At 37.1% G+C, this 26,697-nt stretch overlaps 1 protein-coding gene and 1 long non-coding RNA gene across 2 annotated transcripts; one reads left to right on the top strand and one right to left on the bottom strand.

The window, feature by feature from the left end:
- Positions 1–13,487: 13,487 nt before the first annotated feature.
- On the bottom strand, positions 13,488–15,355 carry LOC123705212. Its single transcript, XR_006753272.1, has 3 exons — positions 15,326–15,355; positions 14,805–15,091; positions 13,488–14,615 (listed from the first exon to the last, which is right to left on the bottom strand). It is a non-coding gene; the product is annotated as an uncharacterized LOC123705212 (long non-coding RNA).
- A 5,914-nt stretch (positions 15,356–21,269) lies between these two features.
- On the top strand, positions 21,270–26,542 carry LOC123705170 (Y-box factor homolog). The gene is made up of 3 exons (XM_045653832.1): positions 21,270–21,499; positions 23,871–23,934; positions 25,550–26,542. Exons 1-3 carry the CDS (start codon positions 21,388–21,390, stop codon positions 26,082–26,084), a joined length of 711 nt encoding a protein of 236 aa, XP_045509788.1. The 5' UTR covers positions 21,270–21,387; the 3' UTR covers positions 26,085–26,542.
- Positions 26,543–26,697: the final 155 nt, after the last annotated feature.

Raw genomic sequence — 26,697 nt, 5'->3', positions numbered from 1 at the left:
CTCTGCCAGTAGTGGACTTCTAACACCTGATTCATTTTGTATTTGAGATGCTTTGGAATGTTTAACTTTAATATACCTACGGAGGTTAGTTTATTAGTTAGTTTGCGATACCTAGCGTTAAAGGACGACGCAGTCGTATTTTTTCTGTAATAATTTAATTATACTTACATATTCTATAATGGCGCACAAAAACTATGCTGTAAATCTAGATCGAAACAATATTTTAGATTGTACTTGTATCTGTAAAATTTAAATCAAAGCTATGTATACTATGTTGTCCTCACTTTTAGGGTTTCGTACCTCAAAAGGAAAAAACGAAACCCATATAGGATCACTTTGTTGTCAGTCTGTCCGTCCGTCCGTCCGTCTGTCAAGACCCTTTTTCTCAGGAACGCGTGGAGGTATGAAGCTGAAATTTATATCAATTACTCAGGTCTACTGTCCCTTGAAGCTGTAAAAAAAATCAAACTTCTAAGCCAACGCAATCAAAAGATACAGCCGTTTATGCCGCAAATTTTCGACACTTGCAAGGGAATCAAAACCTACAGGGTGCTTACCGTGAACTCAGAATCTTGAAATTTGGTACGAAGCAACGTCTTATAGCATAGATAAAGGAAAAATTACGAAAACCATAAATTTTTAGTTACATCGCATAATATATATTTTTTTAATAATTTTAAACTTACTATCCATTTCCTCATAAACGAGTAGAGGTATTAAATTGAAATTCATACCAAATTATGGTATTAAATACGTAAGTAGTAAATAGGTATTAAATACGGAACCCTCGGTGCGCGAGTCCGACTCGCACTTGGCCGGTTTTTTTTTTCATATCAGACTGTTCATCCGAATGCGAATGCATTACTTAGTTAAATTTTATAATAGACAAATAAGAACATCCAAAATAAAGTGTCACGTAAATTTTTAGCAGTGCAATATAACTACTTAACTGGTATGTTAGTAGGTATATATTTATGAACAAATAATTATATCAGAATCGCAATTATTTTGAATGTACATATGAATAAATGGTGACATCATAAAAGTAATAATCACAATTGTTTTAAGGCGTGTATCTACGCTGGCGGCAGCATCGAGTGGCAACAACCGGCCGCGACGGCTCGCCGGTCGAGCTGCGAGCAGTTGACGACTGACGTCGACCTCCCGTCCATGTACGTCGGCGTCGCTGCTCGAGCAGCGAGCTGCCCATGTACGGCCGCTTTAAGGTAGCATTCGGATCTGGGCGGTCGCGACTTGGCAGCCGCGGCCCTGCAGCCGGGAACATTGTCGCTGCTGTGCGGCGCTGCCAGAAGCTTACGGATAACAGCGTCCGCGACCAGGGCAGCGACTGCCACGCGCAGTAGTCAAACAGCACTCAGTCAAAATAATAGTCAAATATACGAAAGCGAAAACTCGTGAAAAGACTGATAGAGGACGAAGAAGAGGATGATCAAATAATGTTGGTCTTACTATCATCAAAGAGGAATAAAATCGATTCATTATATCATAACATTATCCTTATAGGTTTTGAGTCGAGTATCGTAAAGTGGTAGATTTTTAGCAATTCATTCAAATAAAAACTCGTCGTTTTCATCGGTAAACGTTGCCATATTGTGACTCTTCGCGTACGAGCAGCGCGACCGTACTGCTTCCGGAGCGGCCCGGCGGCGCTGCCAAAGTCGCGAGCAGGCCACGCCCCTCGGCCGCGCGGCTCGGTCGCTTGCGACGGTAACCATCGCATACAATTCCCTACGAAGCGGTGCGGCGCGACCACGGTCGCGGCTGCGGGGCAGCGGCTGCCGGGTCGCGACCGCCCAGATCCGAATGCTACCGTACATGGGCATACATGGCCATACATGCCGTACATGGGCAGCTCGCTGCTCGAGCAGCGACGCCGACGTACATGCGTCGGCTGAAGGATGCTTATGATTCGAAGATTCTTCTTGAAGCTGAAAATAAACCTCGAACATTTTGGAAAACAATTAAAACCGTGACTGGCTACGACAAGAAAATAAAGGATTCTGAAGAACTGCTTAACCTTGAACGTAATCCGATGCACTCGCTTAACACCTGTAACCAGTACTTTTCATCAATAGGCCAAAAATTGGCTAGCGCTACGTTAAATGAAACCAATGAATCGGAGATGTCTCTGGCTTCTAAAGTAACCTTAAAAAGCACACCTGTAAACTCTTTCTTCATTGAACCAACTGATTGTCACGAAATCCATTGTATCATTAAATCACTTAGTAACAGTAGCAGTCCAGGATATGATGGTATGAATAATAGACTAATTAAATCAATTGCACTTTACATTCTCGAGCCTCTAACAGCTATAATTAATTTAAGTATCGCAAAGGGAGTATTCCCCGAACCATGGAAAACCGCTATAATTACCCCCATCCATAAAGAAGGTAGTCGTAGCGATCCATGTAACTATAGACCCATATCGTTGCTGTCAACTTTCTCAAAAATATTAGAACGGTGTATTAGTAAAAGACTGATCAAATACTTAGAGTCCAACAAACTATTGGCAGATGTCCAGTTTGGTTTCCGAAAAGCTAAATCAACGGAAGATGCTGTTAGCCACCTGATAAACCTAGTCTCCTCTCACTTGGACAAGGGTAGAGCTTGCACGGGTGTTTTCCTTGATCTCAAAAAGGCGTTCGACACGGTATCTATACCAATTTTGCTTCGGAAACTAGAATGTATGGGAATAAGAGGTTGTGCTTTGGATTGGTTTCAAAGTTATCTTACAAACAGAACTCAACAACTTAAAGTAGAATCTTTTCTTAGTAAGCCGGAACACGTATCTTTCGGTGTCCCGCAAGGGAGCATTCTTGGGCCGACTCTTTTTCTCATATACATCAATGACCTAATTTCATTGTCCCTTGATCAGGCTGATATGATTTGTTACGCAGATGACACGGCCTTGGTATTCCATGGCTCCACTTGGAAGAATTGTATAACGGCCGCTGAGCATGGTCTTTCGCAAGTAGCAACATGGCTACATAACAACCTCCTCACTTTAAATACTCAAAAAACTAAATTTTTAAGGTTTCACAAAACTGCTAGATCAGCGCCCAAAGATAACACCCCTCTTTTTATACATACTTGTTCAATGAGTAGCTCCGTTGATGGCATGAGACTTTGTTCTTGTGTCTCAATCAATGGATCTCATGACACAAGATACTTGGGTGTCTTGATTGATGAACGTCTCTCCTTTCGACCACATATAAACGTAACTGCTGAACGTACAAGAAAACTAATATACATCATGAAGAACCTTCGGAATAAAGTTACTTTGGATATTCTGATGAGGATTTACAAAGTATTATGCCAACCTATTATAACTTACTGCGTATCGATCTGGGGTTCAGCTCCAACCTCTGCTCTTATAAGACTCGAAAGAGCTCAGAGATCGGTACTTAAAGTCATGTTAAAAAAGCCCTTTCGTTTCCCAACCTCGTCACTCTATTCTGAATCTAAAGTTCTAAGTGTTAGACGCCTTTTCATTCTGCATTCAGTCCTTAGGATATATAAAACAGCTTCATCTAATCAACCAAACTCAAATAACAGACGAAATAACCTACAACTTCCTAGATTAAATACCTCTTTTGCAAAACGTGCACCGAATTATATGTGGCCACTTTTATACAATAAAATCAAGAGACACGTGGACCTCTCTAAAAGTAGTTACATTACTAAAGACATGCTAACGAAATTGCTGCTCTCCTGGGACTATGATAAGACTGAGCAATTTGTACGACTTCAACTCTTTTGAATTATACTAGTTACGCGACGCTTGATAGGCCAGTGCTGTTGTGTTCAATAAGTATGTGACAGGCTTTTTGAGTAGGTATTGTTGTTAATTTAATTTGACATATTTTTTTTTTTCCTTCTATTTCTTTTATTTTTAATTTAATTTAAACGAATTTAATGAATTAAAATAATATTTTTATTTAATACTTGAATACTAATTTAAATGTTAACCACATAATCTATGCCGCTCTGTTATAAATTATATTATATATTGTTAATCGTTTTTTGGTCCCGCAGGACAGGCTTCGCCTAGTGCGGGAACCAATGAGTCTCATAATTATATTAATATCAAATTATTTAATTAATTAATATTGTGAAATACACCATATTGTAATAATCCTGTCTTGTTAAATAAAGGAATTATTTCAATGGAAGAACTAAAGGAGCAAGAAACCAGTTCAAGGTCATCTCCTTCCAGTAGTCGGTCATGGACAGAGTCGGCCAACATGCCTATATTAACCATAAGATGTAAAAACATCTCAGCAGAATTGCATAAAGACAAATTTCTTTCTGGTGGACGTGGGAAATGTATAAAACACGGCTCATCTTGGTTTACACCGATTGAATTTGAAGCATTCTGTGGACTTGCCTCGTGTAGACATTGGAAGAGATCCATCCGATGTGGGGAAAAAAAAATACAGGCATTAATCGAAGAAGGCATATTGAAACCTCATGCTAAGAGCTGTAAATGTAGTGCATGCTGTGATAACCCTTCAGATGTGCAAAAAGTTCCGAAGTGCCGAAGTAAAGTTGAGAGAAAAGTTGAGGAACTGTCGGAAGCTATCACAAAAATTTATTCAGAATTAAACCAATGCAAAGGAAATATAAAAGCCATAACTAGTAGGTTGGAACAAGAATGCGCTTCTTCATTACTTCCAACCAATGTGTCAGCACAAGCTGACACATGATTCATTCAATTCTACATGAAATTCAAAATGGAACTGGTTTCTTGTTGCTATTATTATTTTGGCACATTTGTATTACTTTATTACTCTTATTATGTTACCTTTGTTATGATGTATAATTGTTATGAATTTAGTTTTTTATGTTTCTTTGTTATGATTATGAATTTTAATTATTATTTATTTTAATTTTATATTTTGAATTAATTGTTATGAATTTAGTTTTTTTTCTGGCAATGAAAATACTTCTTAAAAAGATGGAAATCTCAAATTTCCTCTTTGTTATAAGTATATTAAGAAGAGCTGGAACGTCAACACATTTACACATTGCACATGTTAGGCCGGGAGATACTGACACAAAATTTCGGGTCATTTGTAACAGGATGGCGGTCTAGAGGGGTCTTACTTATCCGACGAGTGTGACTTACGCCCACGCGACTAGTCCGCCGGTACCAGCGTTCTGACCATCATTTTTCTTTTTGTCATTGCGTAATAAGACCTCTGTAGAACCGCCATTCTGTTACAAATGACCCGAAATTTTGTGTCAGTATCTCCCGGCCTATGTATGTGTCATATTTTGCAATTGTTTATAAATACAGGGTGATGTTATTGGTGTAGTACGAATATCTAAAAATCTATGAAGAATTTTGTGATACAGTAAATGGAAGAATTATAGACTATTTTACAGTATTTAATAAAATCATTTAATTTTTTGTTCATTTTCATTAGAAATGTCAATTTTTCACAGCAAGGTGGAAATTTGGATGATAAGGATCTTGTTAGAAAAATATAAATTTTGACTAAAATCGGCATTTTTTTTTCTAAAATCAAATTACTAATTAATAATCAGAGTTATCACCATTTACATTAATTTACAAACGATATCGGTTGTTCTTACTTAAAATTGAATACCAATGTCTTATTGCGGTATGTGTTCTTTGGAAGTGTTCGTAAAGTTGTTGATCCGTAATTAAATTTTGCGGAAAATCTTTTAGAGCGCTTAGTTGTGACATATCCTAAGCATATTTAATAGAATTAAAAGACGAGCGAATATCCAGAATAAAACACAATACCTATTCTTTATGACATTATTTAAAAAAAATACGCCAAACTATACACAATTTTTACTTGATGCAATCCTCAAAGATCATGGACATAGTGTATTGCGCCTTCCACCATACCATCCAGAACTCAACCCAATAGAGTTACTATGGGGCATAATTAAAGGGAAAGTAGCAGCACAAAATGTGAACTTTAACTTGAAAACTGTGGAAGAATTATTTAGAAAGGAAGCAAATGCTATTAGTCTGGATATGTTTAGTGACGTTTGGAGAAAGACGCGAAAACATGAGGAATTGAATATATTATTCAATTAGAACCAAAAGTAGATAATTACACTGACTCATTTATAATAACATTAAGAAATTCCGACGGCGAAACATCGAGTTCTTCGAGCGATGAAAGTTTCAGTGAAGTAGAAGATTACGATTATGATTAAATAGATTCTTCTTCTTCTCTATAGATACTGCTTTCTGAATTGGTGGTAAATGTTAAAACTGTTAAACTGTTATGACGATTCAAAAGTGCTTCTAGAAGAAGTCTAATTGTATAAATGTTTGAGTTTGAGTTTAAAACCAATAGTGTGAAAATTATACAATAAACATGTAACATGTATTTGTTAGCGCGTATTGGTAGGTATTACATACTTACTACAAATATAATATTTCTAGAAACTAGAGTCGCATTTATTTTTGAACATACTGTAAGTGAAATTGCATAAGTGTGAGTACTGTGAACATGCCAGCTTTCCTTAATTGACCTATATTATGTACCGATAGCATTTAATAATTATGTAAGAAAACACCTCTTAGTTGATACGTTGTTTGTAGAACAAATTACGATAATTTTAGATATAGGATTAAGAAATAAAACACAGTATGTATTCTCAGTTGGCTTTTAGCACCCATTTCATTTTGAAAAAGGGATAAGATACTGATGCTATTATGCCATCTTTTGCTTTTGTTTGGGTCTTCTAATTTATAAAATCTCTCAAAACGCCTTTTAAGACTTTCTTTAATAAAATCTATCATTTACAATCTTTTATCATCCTAAAAGAGAGAGATCGCTAAGGCTAAATCCAGTTATATTGGTGCACTTGGCGATAGACTAGCGCGACTTCCTTCGGGAACACGGGCGTTTTGGTCCCTCGCCAAGGCCATCCAAGGTAACTTCTGTCGTTCATCCTTTCCTCCTTTGCACAAGGACGAAGACTCTCTGGCCCATTCCGCTAAAGAGAAAGCCGAACTCCTGGGCGCTCTCTTTGCTAGGAACTCGACTCTTGATGACAGGGGAAAGACACTGCCTACCATCCCGCGGTGCAACCATTCAATGGCGGATATACGTTTCACACAACGTGCCGTTCGAAACGCTCTCTTTTCCCTTGACATCCATAAGTCGACAGGGCCGGATGGAGTCTCCCCTATTGTGCTTAGGACATGTGCTCCTGAGTTGGCACCGGTTGTAACGCGTCTTTTTCGGCTCTCTTACGCCAAAGGAATCGTTCCGAACTCGTGGAAGACTGCTCTTGTCCACCCAATCCCTAAAAAAGGCGATCGCTCAAATCCGTCTAACTACAGACCGATCGCCATCACCTCTTTACTCTCCAAAATAATGGAATCCATTATTAACTGCCAGCTCATGAGGTACCTGGAGGAGAACCAGCTGTTAAGCGACCGGCAATACGGTTTCCGTAGTGGTCGCTCGACTGGTGATCTGTGTGTCTCACCCACAGATGGGCGGAGGCGGTTGAGAGTAAAGGGGAGGCATTGGCTGTAAGTTTGGATGTAGCGAAAGCCTTCGATCGGGTCTGGCACAAGGCACTTCTAGCGAAATTACCATCTTTCGGACTTCCTGCGAGGTTATGCGATTGGGTTGCCAGCTTCCTGGAAGAGAGGAGCATTAAGGTCGTTATCGACGGTTCCTGCTCTAAGCCTCTTTATGTGAATGCTGGTGTCCCACAAGGCTGCGTGCTATCTCCTACACTGTTTCTTCTGCATATCAATGATTTGTTACAAATCAGTAACATCCATTGCTATGCAGACGACAGTACGGGGGATGCTCTTTATCCCGGCCGTGCGAACACCTCAAAGGAAAGCCTCAATGAGAGCCGAAACAAACTTGTGTCTGAAGTCGAGTCTTCCCTTCAAGAAGTCTCGGATTGGGGCGAACTTAATCTTGTTGAGTTCAATCCCCAAAAGACACAGGTTTGCGCGTTCACCGCTAAAAAGACCCCATTTGTCGTAGAACCTCGGTTTAAGAGTACTCCCCTTAGTATATCGCCGAAAATCGGAATCCTCGGAGTTGAAATCTCGAGTGACGTTCAATTCCGCAGTCATTTGGAAGCGAAGGCTAAATTAGCCTCGAAAAAGCTTGGTGTGCTCAGCAGATCGAGACAGTACTTCAAGCCGGCCCACCGACTTACCACACAGCCACCTGGCCCACAGTATCAACTCCTTCCTCTTGACCGCATCCAACGTCGAGCAGCTCGAATTGTCGATGACCGTAGGCTTTCCGATAGGCTCGATCCTCTGTCAGTGCGAAGAGACGTTGCGTCTCTCTGTATACTGTACAGAATCTACTATGGGGAGTGCTCTGAGGAATTGTTCCACCTACTACCAGCCGCACAGTTCCACCACCGGACCACACGCCGTAAAAACCAGTTCCATCCGCACCATCTGGATGGTTGGCGCTCCACCACTGTCCGCTTCACCCGCAACTTCCTTCCGCGTACGGTGAAACTGTGGAACGATTTGCCACCTGCGGTGTTCCCGAACAACTACGACATTGGGGCCTTCAAGAAAAGAGCTTATTTGTCCATAAAAGGCCGGCAAAGCACCTGCAACACTTCTAGTGTTGCAAGTGTTTATGGGCGGTGGTGACCACTTACCATCAGGTGGCCCACCTGCCCCTTTGCTTGCTCTGACATAAAAAAAAAAAAAAAAAAAAATACAGCCCCACAGCTGAATACCATAAGTCCATACTGTCATTAGGCCTTGTTTGTATATAAGTAGCTTATTATGTATCGACAACGGAAGTATCTTCCAAGAAGCCAATACCATTGCTTATAGCGCAAGCATAATTCTTCTCGCTTCTTCTTGACGTGAGTCTTCCAGCTGCAGCGTAGCTTAGCGTGAAGCGTCATACCGAGCTATTTCGCCGTGTTGGCATAAAATATTTTGTTTGCCGTTAAGAAGTATCGGGACAGTCTTTGTTTTTTTTGTTCGTGATATTTATGTGAATGGATTTGGATTCGTTCAATCTTATCCGCCATTTCCGAGTCCATTCGGAGACGTTGTTTACAGTTTCTTGGACTTTATCTATCTCCTGTTTCCTAGTAAGTGATGCCTGTGGCCATGATAGGAGTGTCGTCAGCAAATGTTGCAATAATGTATTTTTCTAATACTGGGATGTCACACGTGTGCAAAAGGTATAGGCATCGTCTTGTCGAACTCTAAAGCCTCGATCGAATCGTTATAGATATATGATTCTAGGATATCTGAGATTTTATTGGGTATGTAGTATTGTTTTTATGTCAGAGCAAGTAAAGGGGCAGGTGGGCCACCTGATCTTAAGTGGTCATCACCGCCCATAAATACTTGGGTGGCCCAATTCAATAAATCTTCCTTTGCCCGTCCCGCCCGTTATGCAACGAGAAAATGATAAACCCAGTGTGATCATTCTGAAAAATCATATTTTACATGGTCCGGTTGCCTTTTTATATAATACTAGCTAAAAAATCCGGCTTCGCCCGGGAGTTGATATGACATGACGTGGTAGAGGCGAAATAAAAAAAATAATAATAAACTATGACGTAAAAAGTAAAAAAAAAAAAGTTTATTGAAAACGTTTTCTCATTATTTACAGTACTTGTTTATAAACAACATTTTTCATTTTATTGTCCGGAGTAAATATATACATAAATTTTTCGGATTTCCTACTCTTGAGCAAGCTACATATAGCTGACCGTGAGAGAAGCAGGATTCTTTGAGGTTAATGCCAAAATATTTTAAAGTTTGTCCGTGCGCTTTGTTAATTGTAAAACTAAAGGCTAATTTTATTGGAAACTGCCTTTTAAATTGAAATGGCAATTCCGAAGAGATCAGAGGTATCTAGGTATAAATACTGTCTGTCCTTTGGTCTTTCCAGAAATAAGTTCAGCTTCAATGATATTATTCGATAGCTGTTTTACGATCATTCTAGTTCCATTACATAATTTTGGGGAGTTGAGATTTCTGAGTAGTATGATTGGAGTTCCAATTTTCAGACGAAGGCAGTGTAATGGCATTCCTGGTACTTGTAAAGAGTTTAGAAATTCAGTGGGGAAGTTGACACTTTCTTCAATATTTACCATCGTGTCGATCGATTTATATATTTTGAATTTTCTCTTCACCAGGTATTTTCTTTAGAATATTAAAATTGATATCGTCAACAATATTATTTTTAGTGGCCAAAACTGCTCTTTGAAATAATCACTCTGCATTATTTATTTATTTATTTATTCTTCACTGTATAGGAAATACAAAATGAAGACGACACAAAATGAAAGATACAATCGGCATACAGTGGGCGGCCTTATGGCTATAAGCCATTTCTTCCAGGCAACCGTTGGGTAGAGGATAAAAATATAATAACTTCGGTAGTGAGAGCCAATAATTAACATGAGTAATAAATATTTAAATAATAAAATATATAGTAACACATACATACATACACATACAAATATCATACACATACTTACAGATACAAACAGCAATAAGATAATTACATAAATACTACAATTAGAGGGAAAGGATCTTTCAGTATGTTCTTGAAAGAGTTTATTGTTTGAGCACAACGAATTCTCTCAGGTAGGTTGTTCCATAAACGGATTGCAGTGACAGTGAAGGAGGAGGTGTAATATTTAGTCGAGTGTATAGGGAAACTAAGCAAAAGATTGTTGGAAGATCTAAGAGAGTAGGTATCAGTTGCAAGGAAGTTAAAATTAGATTTTAAGTACGAAGGGGAATTAGGACAGAAAAGAATAGAGTAGAGAAGATTGAGGACATGAATATTCCGTCGTGAACGGATTGGCAGCCATTATGTTTCCTACGATACTCGGAAATATGGTCAAACTTTCGCATAAACAAATCTGATGCAAATATTTTGGAGCCGTTCGAGTCGATTAAGCTGCTCTTCACATAAGTTTGTATAACACGCATCAGCATAATCCAGGAGTGGCAAAAGAAGAGACTGCGCCAGCATTATCTTGGTAGGTATGGGTAGGAAGTGGCTTAACCGCTTTAAACTGTTTGCGGATGCATACACTTTTTTAGAAACAGCAGAAAGCCACTTGGCTAGGGGGGCTGAAGTGTATGGTATAACAAACCCATCGAGTTGTATACATGGAAAGTCGGTCCAGTTCATTCTTGAGCGTAGTTGTGAACTTCCAATGACTATTGCTTGGCTTTTATTAGGATTATTAATTTTAATACCAAATAGTTTACTCCATTCGTGTATAGATTCCAAATCAGTGTTCAGTTTGAATAGCATTAGAAAGAGTGAATAGCATTAGTATAGTTCTGAATAATATTTGGATAAATTTTGTCGATTAGTTCGTCTTCAGTAGTGGCTATATTACAGAAATCACTATTAAGTTCAATGAGGCCGGTCGTTTGGTCAGTAGGATATGTACCTTCGCCGATTTGTAAAAAGTATTTTAGCAAATTGTGCTGTTGTTTCATCTCTTGATAATTCAACTCTCATGTTTTTTGTTAATTGCAGTATTTGTACTTGTGGCCAGAGATGTGATTTTTTCAAGCATCTCGTCTGCTGATGTTGACTTGGGAATAACTGGAAATGTTTGTCGAAAATCTCCTGAGAGTATGAGTAGAGCTACTCCCATTATTTCAGAGTTTTTTCGAGAGAGGCAGAGGCGTCTATAAATTTTTTATGAGCCATGGTGCATTCATCCCAGATGATAATTTTAGCTTGTTTTATAATTTGACCACGTCCAGATTTTGAAGCTGACTTCACTTTTATTTGCTGTTCTTTCTTCGCTTCTTCTGCTTCTCAGGTTACTCATTCTGGTCCGTTGATTCTGTAAACGTGCTTCGTGCTCTTCTTCCGTTTCATTTCTTCGAGATTCTTTTTGTTTCCGCCGTTTCGCTGCAGAACTGGCCAAATCTCCTCCTCTCTTACGTCTGGGCATTGTACTCTATAAAATATAAATTAAATAAACATTTTATAGATAATTATTTTGTAACGGAAACGTGGGGTACGTTGAGACAAAAAAGAAAAATAACCTTCAAGCGGTCGAGTGGTAATTTGTTTACGGCCAAAAGTATATAGAACTTAGAAGGCATCAATTCGACGCCGCACGACTTTTTGAAGGTTAAGAAAATTACAATTTAAAGGAAAAAAAACCCATTAGAATTAATTAAACACTATAAAAAATACTCACATTTGAAATTTCACGATAAAAACCCACAAATAACTTTTTCTATTTCGTTTCAAAATCGAAAGTTAATTAAACACACTATTAAAAATACTCACGTGTTAGATACTTCTAAATAAAGGCTCACAGATAACTTCTCTTCTTTTCGTTTTGAAATCGCTCGTTTCGCTGTTCAAATTAAACTAACTCTGGTGAGCGACACCGGGCTCTTATATATTCAGAGAGCTAGGCTCTAGAATATTCGAGAAAAGGAGAATGCCCATGAAAGTATGGACCACAGTATAGTATTGCGTCAATGCCAGAGTGGTTTTGGAGGGTTCTTCGATATTCAAAAGATTTTTACCAATTGATTTTTTTGTGATAAAAACAGTGGTTTTCAAGATATTGAGAAAAATGTGAATTAACCTCAAAACTTAAATAAACCCGATTTAGTTAGGTTTATGTGTGATTTAGGTAGTATTTTATCGTCTGAAGGTTATTTTTCGTTTAACATATTTAATCTAGGCGTAGAGCTTATGCTTTCAGACAAAGTCTATCTGTTCATCGCCTACTGTAGGTAGGCACTAGAAATCTTCCGGGACGGATTTCAAGAAAACCTAAATATATATTTAAAAAATGCCAATAGAGTTTTTATTCGGTTTACATGTTGTTGTTGTTGTTTGAATCATTTTTTCACTACATATTCGAAGAATGAAACAACGTTACCTACCAAGCTATGTCATAATAATATTTTTTTATATATATTTATATTATTTTACTTCACTATCTATGTTAAAACAACCTACAGTGTATAAACAATACCTTACAGAGTGATTTTATCTTAATTGATTTTTTTTTGTAATTCAATGAAAACAATAATCGATATTAATACATGTAGCTATTTACGATAGTATAAACTATAAATGTCATAATAGTTACTGCGTGGTTACCGTGGTAACCGGTAATGGATACTAAATCTATGGTAACGGATCTAAACAATTACATGTCTTATTAGATTTTACAAAACATTCCCTGATCAAAATATATTTTCCGATAGTAAGAAGGCCTCTAAATTGCCGAGATTTTTTTTTAAAGTATTTTTATCTTGATGTATGAGAAAAACCTGTACCAAAAATGTAAACGGTAATGGACACTAAATCTATAATAACGGATCTAAACAATTACATGTCTTATTAGATTTTACAAAACATTCCCTGTTCAAATTATATTTTCCGATGGTAAGAAGGCCTCTAAATTGCCGAGATTTTTTTTAATAGTATTGTTGTCTTGATGCATGAGAAAAACCAGTACCAAAATATTGGGAATTCCTAAATCGATTTTACAGGTCATTATGCGAAAAAAGCTTAAGCTCCATCCATACCAAATTCAGATTATTCAAGATTTGCTTCGGCTCATACTGCAAATGTGTCAATGAATACAGTGCGGCAGTTATTTCCTGAAAAGCACATATCCCGAAACGGCACCATCCCGTGGCCACCCAGGTCACCAGACCTAAGTCTATGTGACTTTTTCTAGTAGGGCTATCTAAAAACTGTGGTTTACCAATCAAATCCAACAACCATAAGGCAACTGAAGGAAAATATCCGGGCTGAAACAAACAGAATTCCCAGTTCCCTTTGCAAACAAGTTTTTCTCAACATGCGGAATAGATTGAGGAGTGTGTGAGAGTAGAAGGGCGGCATTTGGAAAATGTAATTTTCAGGAGATAAAATCCGCACTCGTCTTCTTTTGACCTTAATAAAAATATTTTGTTTAGAAATAATAGTTATTTTTTTACAAGCCCTCAAACATTGAAATCTGCCACTGGACACCCTGTAGTTACCGCTTGGTTACCGGTAACCGGTAATGGATACTAAATCTATGGTAACGGATCTAAACAATTACATGTCTTATTAGATTTTACAAAACATTCCCTGATCAAAATATATTTTCCGATAGTAAGAAGGCCTCTAAATTGCCGAGATTTTTTTTAATAGTATTTTTATCTTGATGCATGAGAAAAACCTGTAGCTACCAAAAATGTAGACAGTAATGGACACTAAATCTATAATAACGGATCTAAACAATTACATGTCTTATTAGATTTTACAAAACATTCCCTGTTCAAAATATATTTTCCGATGGTAAGAAGGCCTCTAAATTGCCGAGATTTTAGGTTGTAGGTTGATGTATTTGTATTACACAATAATTAGAAATAGGATATCCGCTATCACCAAGAAGTAAACTGTTTGCAAATATTCCATCTTCAAAACTTTTTTTTATGCTGGAATTTGCAAATATTCTTGCATCATGCACAGAACCTGGCCACCTTGCAACAACATTAGTAAATTTTAACTCTGCATTACATATAGCCTGAACATTCATTGAAAAAAAATTTTTTCTGTTTCTGAATAACTTTCCACCTGAAAAAAAAAAATCATATTATATTACAGTGTTCCTGCCCTGTTATTAGGGTGAGGAATGATGGAATGATAGCCTGCATTGTATGTATATATTATGCCTCCTTTATAACTGAACTTTGGCACTCGGATGTTTCGTGCAATTGGTTTTTTCTCTGTTAATGACAAACAAAATATTAATATGAATAATACCTGGAGATTCAATTTTGACATGCGTACAGTCAATAGCTCCAATAACATTAGGAAATCTTGCAATTTCATAAAATTTTTGTTTAGTATCTGCTAATTCTTGTGCAGTACATGGCATTCAGATATACAATGCTCTTAAATTTGCCAAGGCTTGTAGAACCGTCCACACATGACTTCCAGCGGTTGTTTTATGGATTCCAATAAAGTCCCCAGCAGACACTAGGAAATTATTGGTGGCTAAAAACCGCAGTGTTAATAATAACTTGCCCCTACTTTCAACAGCACGATTCCTGAAATATATTAAATTTATTAATACCTACTCTGGGAGTATGACAAGGAGTATATAATTAATAATATGACAAATTGGTGTATTATTAATTGTTGAAGGTTTTTGTACATAAGTTAATTGTTTGTTTTCTTATTTCTTTATGTATAAAATCTACACTACTACACAGTGCCACAGACTTATGTCAAACCTATATAATGAATTAAATCAAATGTAATCGACGATTTGTAATACTTACCAATTGGTTTTAGATGTTATATCAGGTACAATATTTGCACTTCTTTTGGTCAACCTAAATCGATGAAAAAATTCGTTTTCCTCCCATTTATTAAAATTGTCGACACGATTTCGATAAACTCTTGATTTTCGTGGACGGATAAGATGTTCAACAAAAGAAAAAACTTCTTCATCATCGCTACTACTGCTACTGCCACTGCTGATAGAACTCGAGCCAAGCCTAAAATAACGGAAAGTTATCGTCGGTGTGATATTGTCACAAAAGCACATTATATAATATGCTTCTTTAAAACAAATAACTTAGGTATTTACATTCGTAACGTAAATTCTATTACGTTAATCCAGAAATAATATACTTATTAAACACAGATTTTTAAAAAGTAAGGTTATAAAATTTTTTAAAACTGTCAATTGTGACGTTACATTGATATGAACTTCGCATATTTATATGACAACAAATGTTTTAGGCTGGCTACTAAAGGTGCGATTAAACGACGCGGGCTAGCCCGATCCTGACGCGAGCCGAGCCGTCCGTGGAAATGCGGCTCGGCTAAATACGGACGCAAGCCTGCTCGTTTAAACGACGCGGGGTAGCACGATCCTACGCCAGCCGAGCCGTCCGTGGCGGCTACACATCAATACAAAATAGACAGTGACATCTGTTTAGACGGCGCGTATTAACACAAGCCGAGCCGCACGCCTATGATCTGTGTCGAAAAAACCGACAAGTGATGGATCGTGCAAACTTGCCGAGCCGCGCCGAGCGCAGTTGTTTACACGGCGCGTGGCGCGGCGGACCACGAGCCGAGCCAGGCTCGGCTCGCGTGTTTGCGCGTCGTTTAATCGCAACTTAAGAGGCTGGCTTAGTTAAGGCCGTGTACGCGGTCCGTGCGCTGTTTGGCTCAAATATGTGATTTTTCAAACCAGATTGTCCATCAACCACTTATCTTACAAACCTATGAATTACTAATAATTTTAGGAAATTTTATTGTCTATATAGTTAGTTAAGAGTTTTTTTCAATTAATACAGTATTTGTGAATACCATCAAGATAACTGAGCCGATGATTACTTGATTTCACTTTTAGTGTCAATTTCGAAGTTAAAAATATCTGAAATTGCTGACAGATCTAACACACATTTTTTTTAACTAACTGCAAAAATCCTTATTAAAATAGTTAGTTAAAAGAGTTTTTTATTTTGGACTCCTAACTTACGCAATTAAAATCCGAACAATGTGAATGTGTTTAGAAATTATAGTCGACAAAATGATTATTTTCACCAAGATATTTGACATAGTTGAATATAATTTATACATATTGCAATAAAAGAACGTCTTACATATAAGATAAAATTAAAAAAAATCAACTAAGGTACCTCTATTATTTTTCTACAATTTTTTTTAAAGTACTATAAAACACTGCGCGCGACCCGATTAAAATCAGTCGGCAGCGAGCCTTTCCAGAGAGAGGACATGTTGCTCGGCGCTCTCCTGTGGACCTATGCTGTTCATAGTAAAAGGATAGCGCAAGCCGCGATCTATCGTAATAGATCGCGGAGATTTTGACTTGCGTTAAATTGAATAAGCCCTCTTAAGCTTCACTTACAATTTAACTGTAATACGCACAGTAATACGCAAAGACGGCCAATAAATAAGTGAAGCTTAAACAAGCTTAAACTTGTATAGCTTGGCTAAGGGTGACACTGACACGTAAGTGACAACTGAAATAACGGCCGGAATCAGAGCAATAAATTGCTCTTAGGCCGGAACTGGCCGGAATCCTAAGTTGACCTCGCAGTTGACAGTCGGTATGTCGCACTGTCAGTGTCAGACAGTCCATAGCTCGTGGGGTCCACAAACACATCCACAGAGTATAATATTACCAGTTTTATTTTATTAAAACAGCAAAAAAATGTTTGGGCAGAATTATTGGAACCAATTGGGAACATAACATTTACAGATTGTAAAACAAGGAAAAATTATAACCGCACTCAAACCGCACTACACACTCAACGCAACATCACAATCACAGAACAGTAAAATTAAAATTACAATCCTCTCTGTCACAATCTGTCATCAAATTACATTTTCCTCTGAGAGCGTTTTCACATTATCCGATCCGATATCGGTATCGGACGCTGATCATAGCCGATATCCGATACCCGTTACAATTTGCTCTTTCACATCTTATAATATAAAAAAATGAATCGCAAAATGTGTTGGTAAGCGCATAACTCGAGAATGGCTGAACCGATTTCGATAATTCTTTTTTTATTAAATATTCCTTGAAGTACGTGGATGGTTCTTATGTAGAGAAAACGTAAACATGTACCACGGGCGAAGCCGGGGCGGACCGCTAGTTATTCGATAAAATCGTTCCGATATAAGTTCCGATATCATTATGAGTTCTGCTAGAAATTTTAGAGAAAACTAAACAAAATTGCCGTATTGTATAATATTATCACATGTATTGTATAATAAGTATAATGTACATAATACATATTATAATTTTATTAAAAAGGTATGTTTAAAAAAATTCAACTGATAGATCGTAGTTGTAGGTACATACAGTAAAAATAACTACGTTAAAAAAAACCGACTTCAAACGGAAAAGTAAAATATAAAAAAAAAGATTTGTTATTATTATTGAGATATGCTATTTATTATACATGTTACCGGAAATGTATGTACCTAATCCGTCATTGTATACAATTCCTAGGAAATGTACCTATATAATTCCTAAAATCGCACGGAAATGTGTGAAATAAATTATTTTATACACATTTCCTAGGAAATCTATACATTTCCTAAATAGCTATCGGAAATGTAAAACATTTAAGATATTGACATGTCCCAGGTAAATTGTATATAATCTGGCCGTTTACAAACGGTCGGCATTTTGTAGTAACTATGCCGATAATTCGTAATCAGAAATTTTTGGTTTGGATAAGGGGGTGGGTTGGTTAGGTTCGTGTTTTTTAAAACTACACAGAAATAGGAGCCCAACTTCGTGGGGCTCCGTCGGCTCCCGACCGTCTTTTTGTAGAATTTTGGAAAAAGACGAAATTTCGGCATATTAAAACAGCTAGCCGTAATGTAATACGGCGTATTATACAATCCGACTGCGCCAAATATACGCGGGGACACCGGGACGAGGGGACTGATTACTTGCCAAATGAAAATTCGATTTTATGAGAATAAATATAAGTTGATTTTGTGATATTTAAGTAAAAATTAGATAGTTGATTTTTAAAAATATGTTAATTAGTAAGATAATAATATGAACATAATATTATTACAATTTAACGGTATGACTGTTACCCGATTGTATCAATAAGAGCTATATAAAAAAAAATAGCAACGTGTTTAATTACAGAAAGCATTTACTTTACACATTTCCTAATACGATATTGGAATTGTATACAATTCCTAGGAAGATTATACATTTCCTAGGATATGCATGCATTAAATAGTTTTTTTAAACAGTATTTTATACATTTCCTAATTAATGGTATCGGAATTGTACACATTTCCTAGGAATTGTATACAATTCCTTGATTTCATACATTTCCGGTAACATATAGATTTGATATCGGTTAATCGGTGCCAAACACAATGTAGCAATGATATTGTGTAGACTGTAAAACGTTATTTGTTATTTTCTAAAATTCTAAATGTAAAAAGCCATCCCAAATTTGAAGTAGGTAGAATACGAAGTATAGAAAGTATACTTAGGAATGGTATATTATTAATTATAATAGTGACCGAATGAATTTTCAGTTTCAGTTTCGGCACAGAATAATACCTAGCGTTTTTTGGCAAGTTTTAGCAAGATCGTGATACTTACTTATTTTCAATAATTATTAAATTGAAGAGTTTTGAAAGATAGTTCTAGACAGTCCTTGTAAAAATCTCTATTTTAGTGTACATATTATTTTTTATTTAATCAATCAATTATTCTTTAGTCAACGATTTGTAATAAAACTGAATTATTATAATTCATAAAACTTAAGCCCGGCATTCACTACACGCACCGCGAGCCGAGCCCCGAGCCGTACCAATCCGTGGACAAATCCGTCATCGCCCACACACTACACGAGCGCCGAGTTGCAGTCCAGTCGACTGTGAACTTTGGTGAGCCTTGCACGTATCTATCCTACCACGAAAAAAAGCTTTCTGGCTCTAGTAGTCGGTGCAATATTTTTAACGCAGAAAAAAAAAGCGCGTGTGGGCAAAGGAATAGCTGAAACAACGAAGAAAAAAAGAACGAACGAACTAGAACTGCACATTTGTTTAACTTTTTTCAATTAAAATAATATAATATTTATAATAATAATGACCTATACGAGTAATTTTTATATTTGATTTTACTAATAAACCATTCTTAACATAATAAACCTTTTCTGATTTAAAGAACTGAACCTTTTTTCTTTTTAAATACTTACTAGAGACGTTACTCTAAGGCTAAGCGCGCACCACGACTTTATGCAGCGTGATTACTTTATCGCAGAAATACAACGTATGAGTTACTATGACAATGCGCGCACATGCGATTAAATAATCGCAGCGATTTTAAAATTGTGATTTGTCACATTTTGCTGCGACTGCTCGCGACGCGATTGTCGCGAAAATGAAATGCAGAATATGAAATTGTATGGTACCGCGCGCACTGCGATAATAAAATCACACACTCGGGCCCGGCCGGCACTTCACTTGTGTTTCGTCTGTCCAACAGTAAACATCGTAGTGGTATAGGTAGGTACTGTTTGGTATTGGTAAACATAAATTCAGTAATCTGTCAAAGGTTTGAATTTATTTATTTACAAGAAACACAATACACTTTATTGTACAAGAAACAAAATATACATAAAGGTTAAAATAATAATTAAATAAAAAAACACAAAGGGCGGCCTTTTGGCGGAATTTTCATTCTATAATAGCTAAAGAATTTTTTGGGATACATCCGAAGTTCATTGTATTTCTTACTAGCTTTCCACCCGCGGCATCGCCCGCGCAATCAAAGAAAAACCCGCATAGTTCCCGTTCCCGTGGGATTTCCGGGATAAAACCGATCCTATGTCCTTTCTCGGGTATCAAAATATCTCTATACCAAATTTACAGACAGACAGAGTTACTTTCGCATTTATAATATTAGTATGGATAAAAGAAACCTTTGACAATTCTATATGCTGTAAAAGAATGAGTCCAATATAGACGAATTTTCTTTTTTTTTCTTCTTATCCTCTGAAGTAGTAAATAAAGACAAGCAACTTGTACGAAATCCATGATGAAAGTGAGTAATAATCACTATTAAATTATCGCTGTGCGCGCACCGTACTCTCTGCGATTTTCTACAGCGCGATTTTGAAATCGTGTCGCAAAAATTAAAATCGTGGTGCGCGCTTAGCCTAAAAATCGAAATCTGTTATCTAGAATCCACCATAAATAAATAAATGCGTTGTGATTTATGAATTCTTTTAATCCATACTAATATTATAAATGCGAAAGTAACTCTGTCTGTCTGTCTGTTACTCAATCACGCCTTAACTACTGAAACAATTTGCATGGAATTTGGTATAGAGATATTTTGATACCCGAGAAAGGACATAGGCTACTTTTTATCCCGGGAAATAGGATAGGTTTTATCCCGGCAATCCCACGGGAACGGGAACTTTGCGGGTTTTTCTTTGACTGCGCGGGCGAAGCTGCGGGTGGAAAGCTAGTTATTTTTAAAATTAATTATCGCGGCGCGGCGCTCGCGTATCCAGACGGCGAGCCCGCGCCGAGCCGCGAGCCGCGCACAACTACACATACACACGCAGATTGGTCCGCGGACTTGTAGCCAGCTACAAATCCAGCGGATGGGTGCGCCTGTGAATGGTACCCATTATTTTGAAATTAAAATATGGCATCATTGGTTATGTATGACAACACAGTTATTTTATTTCTGACTTCACTTCTAACGTCAGTCCATTTTGAAACCATCGAGTGAGCAGTGAACATCGAGGAGAGGTCGTGGAGGATTTTTACCATCTAGCCACCATCGCCGTTCGCCAATTACACCATGGCTGATACCGAAAAGGCGCCGCAGCCGCAGCCTCAACCGCAGCAGCAGCAATCGGAACAACAACCCCAACAACAACCTGCCAAAGCGTCTAAACAAAAGCAGGTCATCGGTAAGTGCTACGCCATCTTAGTTTTTCGTGCCCGGCATTATACCCAAAGCACATGGCTAATGTACCTATATTACAAATATAATATAACATATTAATATAACAATTAAATTGTTTACGTTTAGATAATGAATGTTAAATCGGTCGATAGTAATATTATAGGCGAGTGGCAGAGGCAAGTAGCGCGGCGTTGCGGTTTGGTATCGATCGCGTCATCTCCTTCTATACACGGCAGTCGGCACGCATGATGCGCGGTACCACGCTCCGCGACCGATCAATATGAATTTCTAATTTCTTCCTCATTTTTGGTTATGTTTCTAAATATATTTTGAAATTGAAACCCAAGTTATTAGATGCTACAATATAAAGTAATCCATAAACTATTTGCCTCGTTTCAATAAACAAATTTTGAATAAGTAGTAAGTGCTTCATAATATTACTATTGCAAAAGATTTATTATATTTCTCAGCGAATTGAATACTATGTTTCAAAATGTACATATCGGTCAATTAAGGAAAGCTGACATGTTCACAGTACTCACACTTATGCAATTTCACTTACAGTATGTTCAAAAATAAATGCGACTCTAGTTTCATTTTAGACTCGAATTGTAAAATGGGTGCGTTGTAGATAAATATATGCAAATGATATACACTGATACATAGATGAAAGCATTAAAGTAATTACAATCGTAGACATAGTGCTGTCACAATTATAGGCAACCACCACTAACAAATACAACATTAAATCCAAATCTAAGACACACAGTCTGCTGTCTGCAGCTAACTGCATATTAGGTAAAAAATACACATATACATAAATCCAATTTTGACGGCAAAATAATCAATTAATGTTAAAATAAAACTACATTTAATCAACTGGGTTTTGGCAAAGTTAAAGTTCACATTTTGTGATGCTACTTTCCTTTTAATTATGCCCCATAGTAACTTTATTGGGTTGAGTTCTGGATGGTACGGTGGAAGGCGCAATACACTATGTCCATGATCTTTGAGGATTGCATCACGTAAAAATTGTGTATAGTTTGGCTTATTTTTTTAATAATGTGGATAACTTTGATTATTAATTAGTAATTTGATTTTTGAAAAAAAAAATGCCGATTTTAGTCAAAATTTATATTTTTCTAACAAGATCCTTATCATCCCAATTTCCACCTTGGTGAGAAAAATTGACATTTCTAATGAAAATGAACAAAAAATTAAATGATTTTATTAAATACTGTAAAATAGTATATAATTCTTCCATTTACTGTATCACAAAATTCTTCATAGATTTTTAGATATTCGTACTACACCAATTACATCACCCTGTATTTATAAACAATTGCAAAATATGACACATACATAGGCCGGGAGATACTGACACAAAATTTCGGGTCATTTGTAACAGAATGGCGGTTCTACAGAGGTCTTATTACGCAATGACAAAAAGAAAAATGATGGTCAGAACGCTGGTACCGGCGGACTAGTCGCGTGGGCGTAAGTCACACTCGTCGGATAAGTAAGACCCCTCTAGACCGCCATCCTGTTACAAATGACCCGAAATTTTGTGTCAGTATCTCCCGGCCTAACATGTGCAATGTGTAAATGTGTTGACGTTCCAGCTCTTCTTAATATACTTATACACACGAATTCTCTTAAACGTCAGACAAAATTTCTAACACAAATAAGTGTCATAAAAATAGAAATCTATAAATATTTGTTTAATTTCTTGTAAGTTTGTGTAGATGCAGCCCATGTGCTATGCAATTTATTTGAATGGTGTGTTTATTTTGTGGATATGATTTGCATATTTACTGGACTAATGCTTATTTGTAAACATTGTGTTGTGTTATTATAATTAAGTAAACATTTTTGTTGACATGTTTATAACATACTAGCTGGGCTTCGCGGTTTCACCAGCGTGGTACCGCTCCTAGCCTTCCTCAATAAATGCCTAAATGGGCTTATCTAACACATAAATAATTTTTCAAATAGCATGCATTCGCATGTTTGAACAAACTGCAGCTTTATTATATGCGAAAGTAACTCTGTCTATCTGTCTGTTACTCAATCACGCCTAAACTACTGAACCAATTTTCATGAAATTTGTTATGGAGATATTTTGACATATTTTGACATATTTTGATATAGGACATAGGCTACTTTTTATCCTGGGAAAATGACGCAATCCCAGAAATCCCACGGGAACGGGAACTATGCGGGGTTTTCTTTGACTGCGCGGGTGAAGCCGCGGGCGGAAACCTAGTATATTATAAATTAATTTAAATGCTTGCGAATGTTTATATAATGACATACCTAATTATACTTTGTTATCTGGAGCAAACATTTATATGCATTTACTTATTCTGTTTCAGCCGAAAAAGTTTCTGGCACAGTGAAATGGTTCAACGTGAAAAGTGGATATGGATTTATTAACAGGTACGACACTCATTTTTATTCTACATGTTTCATAAAACAATTATGGCTTCATCCTAGATTTAATAGAAATATGAAATCTAAGTTTTACATTTTAAATATTTATCTGACTCCTGTTGTGGTTTGTTAAACCTTCATTTATCCAGTAATTATATAATAATATTTAAAATATTTAAAATAATTATTTAATTTTTAGTTTTTTTTTACTTTAAGTATGGATACAGTTGCAAAGACAGATTTAGTTTTGAGAACATTTATTTATTCAATTAGACTTCTTCTAGAAGCACTTTTGAATTGTTATAACATATTTTTTACATTTACCTAAACAATAGTTTAGTAATCATAATCATAAATTTTTATTTAATTATTCATTGAGCTTGCTCTGTTTTCTATGTTGTATTGAGAGTTTAATAATTGTAATTTGAGCTTATATAGTGAAACCTACGTAAGTTGTCTAGGATGTGTAAGAATATCTGATAATATGATTATTATTAGAAGTTGATAGTTCAATTCCCTTATAATAGCATAATTATGAAATGCTAGAAATTGTTCATGGATGTTTAATTTTTCATTAAAATTATTTGTTTTTGCCTAAAAATTGGAATCAAGTATATACAGAATTTATTTAAGATAGTGTTTTTGTGAAAACATAACAAAGATATACTGTCTTTTATGTGATATTGATGTTTACATATTCAGGTTTTATTGTATCTTTAATGTACAACCTATAAACATTTGAATATATCAGTAATTCCTAATAGTACATCATCTAAGATAGCCGCCACCACAAAATGGCGGATTACATATTTTTACACAAACCATAAATGGGATACCTGCCATGAAACAGTATAGGACTTAGTTGAATACAATTGAATAACATTCATCACAAAAAATTAAATTGTTAATATTTATATGCCATATATTCCAGTTCACAGTTTTAAGAAAAACTGTGAGAAATTAACTATGGTAGTATGGATGAATTTTAATATTTGTGTCACTAATGTGTTTCGATTTGTCTAGCCACACAATTTACAAGAAATAATATTAACATGCATGGGCTATCAGCCCATGTATGTTATCCTATTTTTCATAGTTTTCGGATTATGATTTTTTAAAGTATTCTCCATTAAGAAATTCTGAGGTGAAGCAATTTACTTATGAAAGAAACTGTTGATGTGCAAACCAAACCAAATGATATTACTTGAAAACTGGGAAAAATCGGATAACATACATGATAGCCCACAATGTGTGGAATCTTAATAAAAATTAGGTTTGGACCACCTGTATAAGTATATAGATTTTGAGCGTTGGTTCTCTCTTCTTTCTTTATCCATTTCATATGTTATTAAGGGCCGATTTTTCAATGCTTGGATAAAACTTATCCGTCCAATAAAGTATTACAGGATATATATTAAAATGTCACGTAAACTGTAAAATACGGGCAATTGGAATACGTTTTTAAAATGGTAGTTTTATACATTATTCGACGAATAAGTTTTATCCAAGCATTGAAAAATCGGCCCTAATTGTAATATGTTTGACACAGGTTAAATATCACTAGTTTCTTAGAAACGTTAATTATTGTACGTGTCGTTTATCGTTTGTTGGTCGCGTGCAGGAATGACACGAAGGAAGACGTGTTCGTGCACCAGACTGCGATCGTTCGGAACAATCCGCGCAAGGCTGTGCGCTCGGTCGGCGACGGCGAGGCGGTGGAGTTCGCCGTGGTGGCCGGCGAGAAGGGCTACGAGGCGGCCGGCGTGACCGGGCCCGGCGGCGAGCCGGTCAAGGGCTCGCCCTACGCCGCCGACAAGCGGCGCGGCTTCCCGCGCCAGTACTACCCGCGCGGCGGCTGGCGCGACGGCGACGGGCCGCGGCGCGGCGGCGGCTCGCGGCGCCCCCCGCCCGCCGCGCCCGCGCCCGACGCCCCCGACGGCGAGGCGGCGCCCGCGCAGCGCGCGTACTTCCGCCGCAACTTCCGCGGCGGGCGGCGCGGCGGCCCGCGGCCCCCGTACCGCGGCGGCTACCGCTACGTGCGCCAGCGCGCGCCGCCGCGAGACGGCGAGGCGCCCGCCTCCACGACTGCGCCGCCCAAGCCCAAGGGCAAGGGCGCCACGCTCGACGCGCCGTCGGCCGCCGAGAGCCAGGCCTAGGGCCCCCCCGAGTCGAGAGTGTTTGTCATCCGCGGGAGCTGCAGCGTGTCATGGATCGGAATGTGATATCGACGTTTATTATTTATTGTATACCATCCGGCCGGGTCTGCGAGCGGTACTAAATTATATTTTGATATTTTGTAGATATTATAAGTCGCCGCGCGCGCTTCTGTACGATTTCTATATTTATTATTAGATACTACATTTTTTAAAATGTTAAAAAAAATTCAAAGTTCTGTGAACGTGTGCAATCAACAGATATTTTATATAAATTTGAGAAATGATATGCAGGTTCCGATGCCCCAAGAGGAATTAATTTTTATCATACATACTTTGTATGGATTAGTTTCCGACTCTTAAGATTACTTTAGTTTCTAAAACCTCGTGTTTATGTATTTTTTTTTGTTTTTGTGATAGAACACTCTTACATAATTAAAGGCTCTTTTTACCTGTGTGAATCTAATATTATTTCTTAGTCTGATTCCCAATCCTTTAAATTTATTTTAAGAATATATAAATATGAATGATGAGTTTGTGTAGGTTTCCACGGTATATAGCTAGCAGAATATAACTTGTGTTTGAGCAATCGAAATATTGTTAAAATAATAATTAT

This window comes from Colias croceus, chromosome Z (genome assembly GCF_905220415.1).
Source record: "Colias croceus chromosome Z, ilColCroc2.1".
Taxonomy (NCBI): Eukaryota; Metazoa; Arthropoda; class Insecta; order Lepidoptera; family Pieridae; genus Colias; species Colias croceus.
Note: the sequence above shows the minus strand (reverse complement) of the source record. Positions and strands in the feature narration are given on the sequence as shown.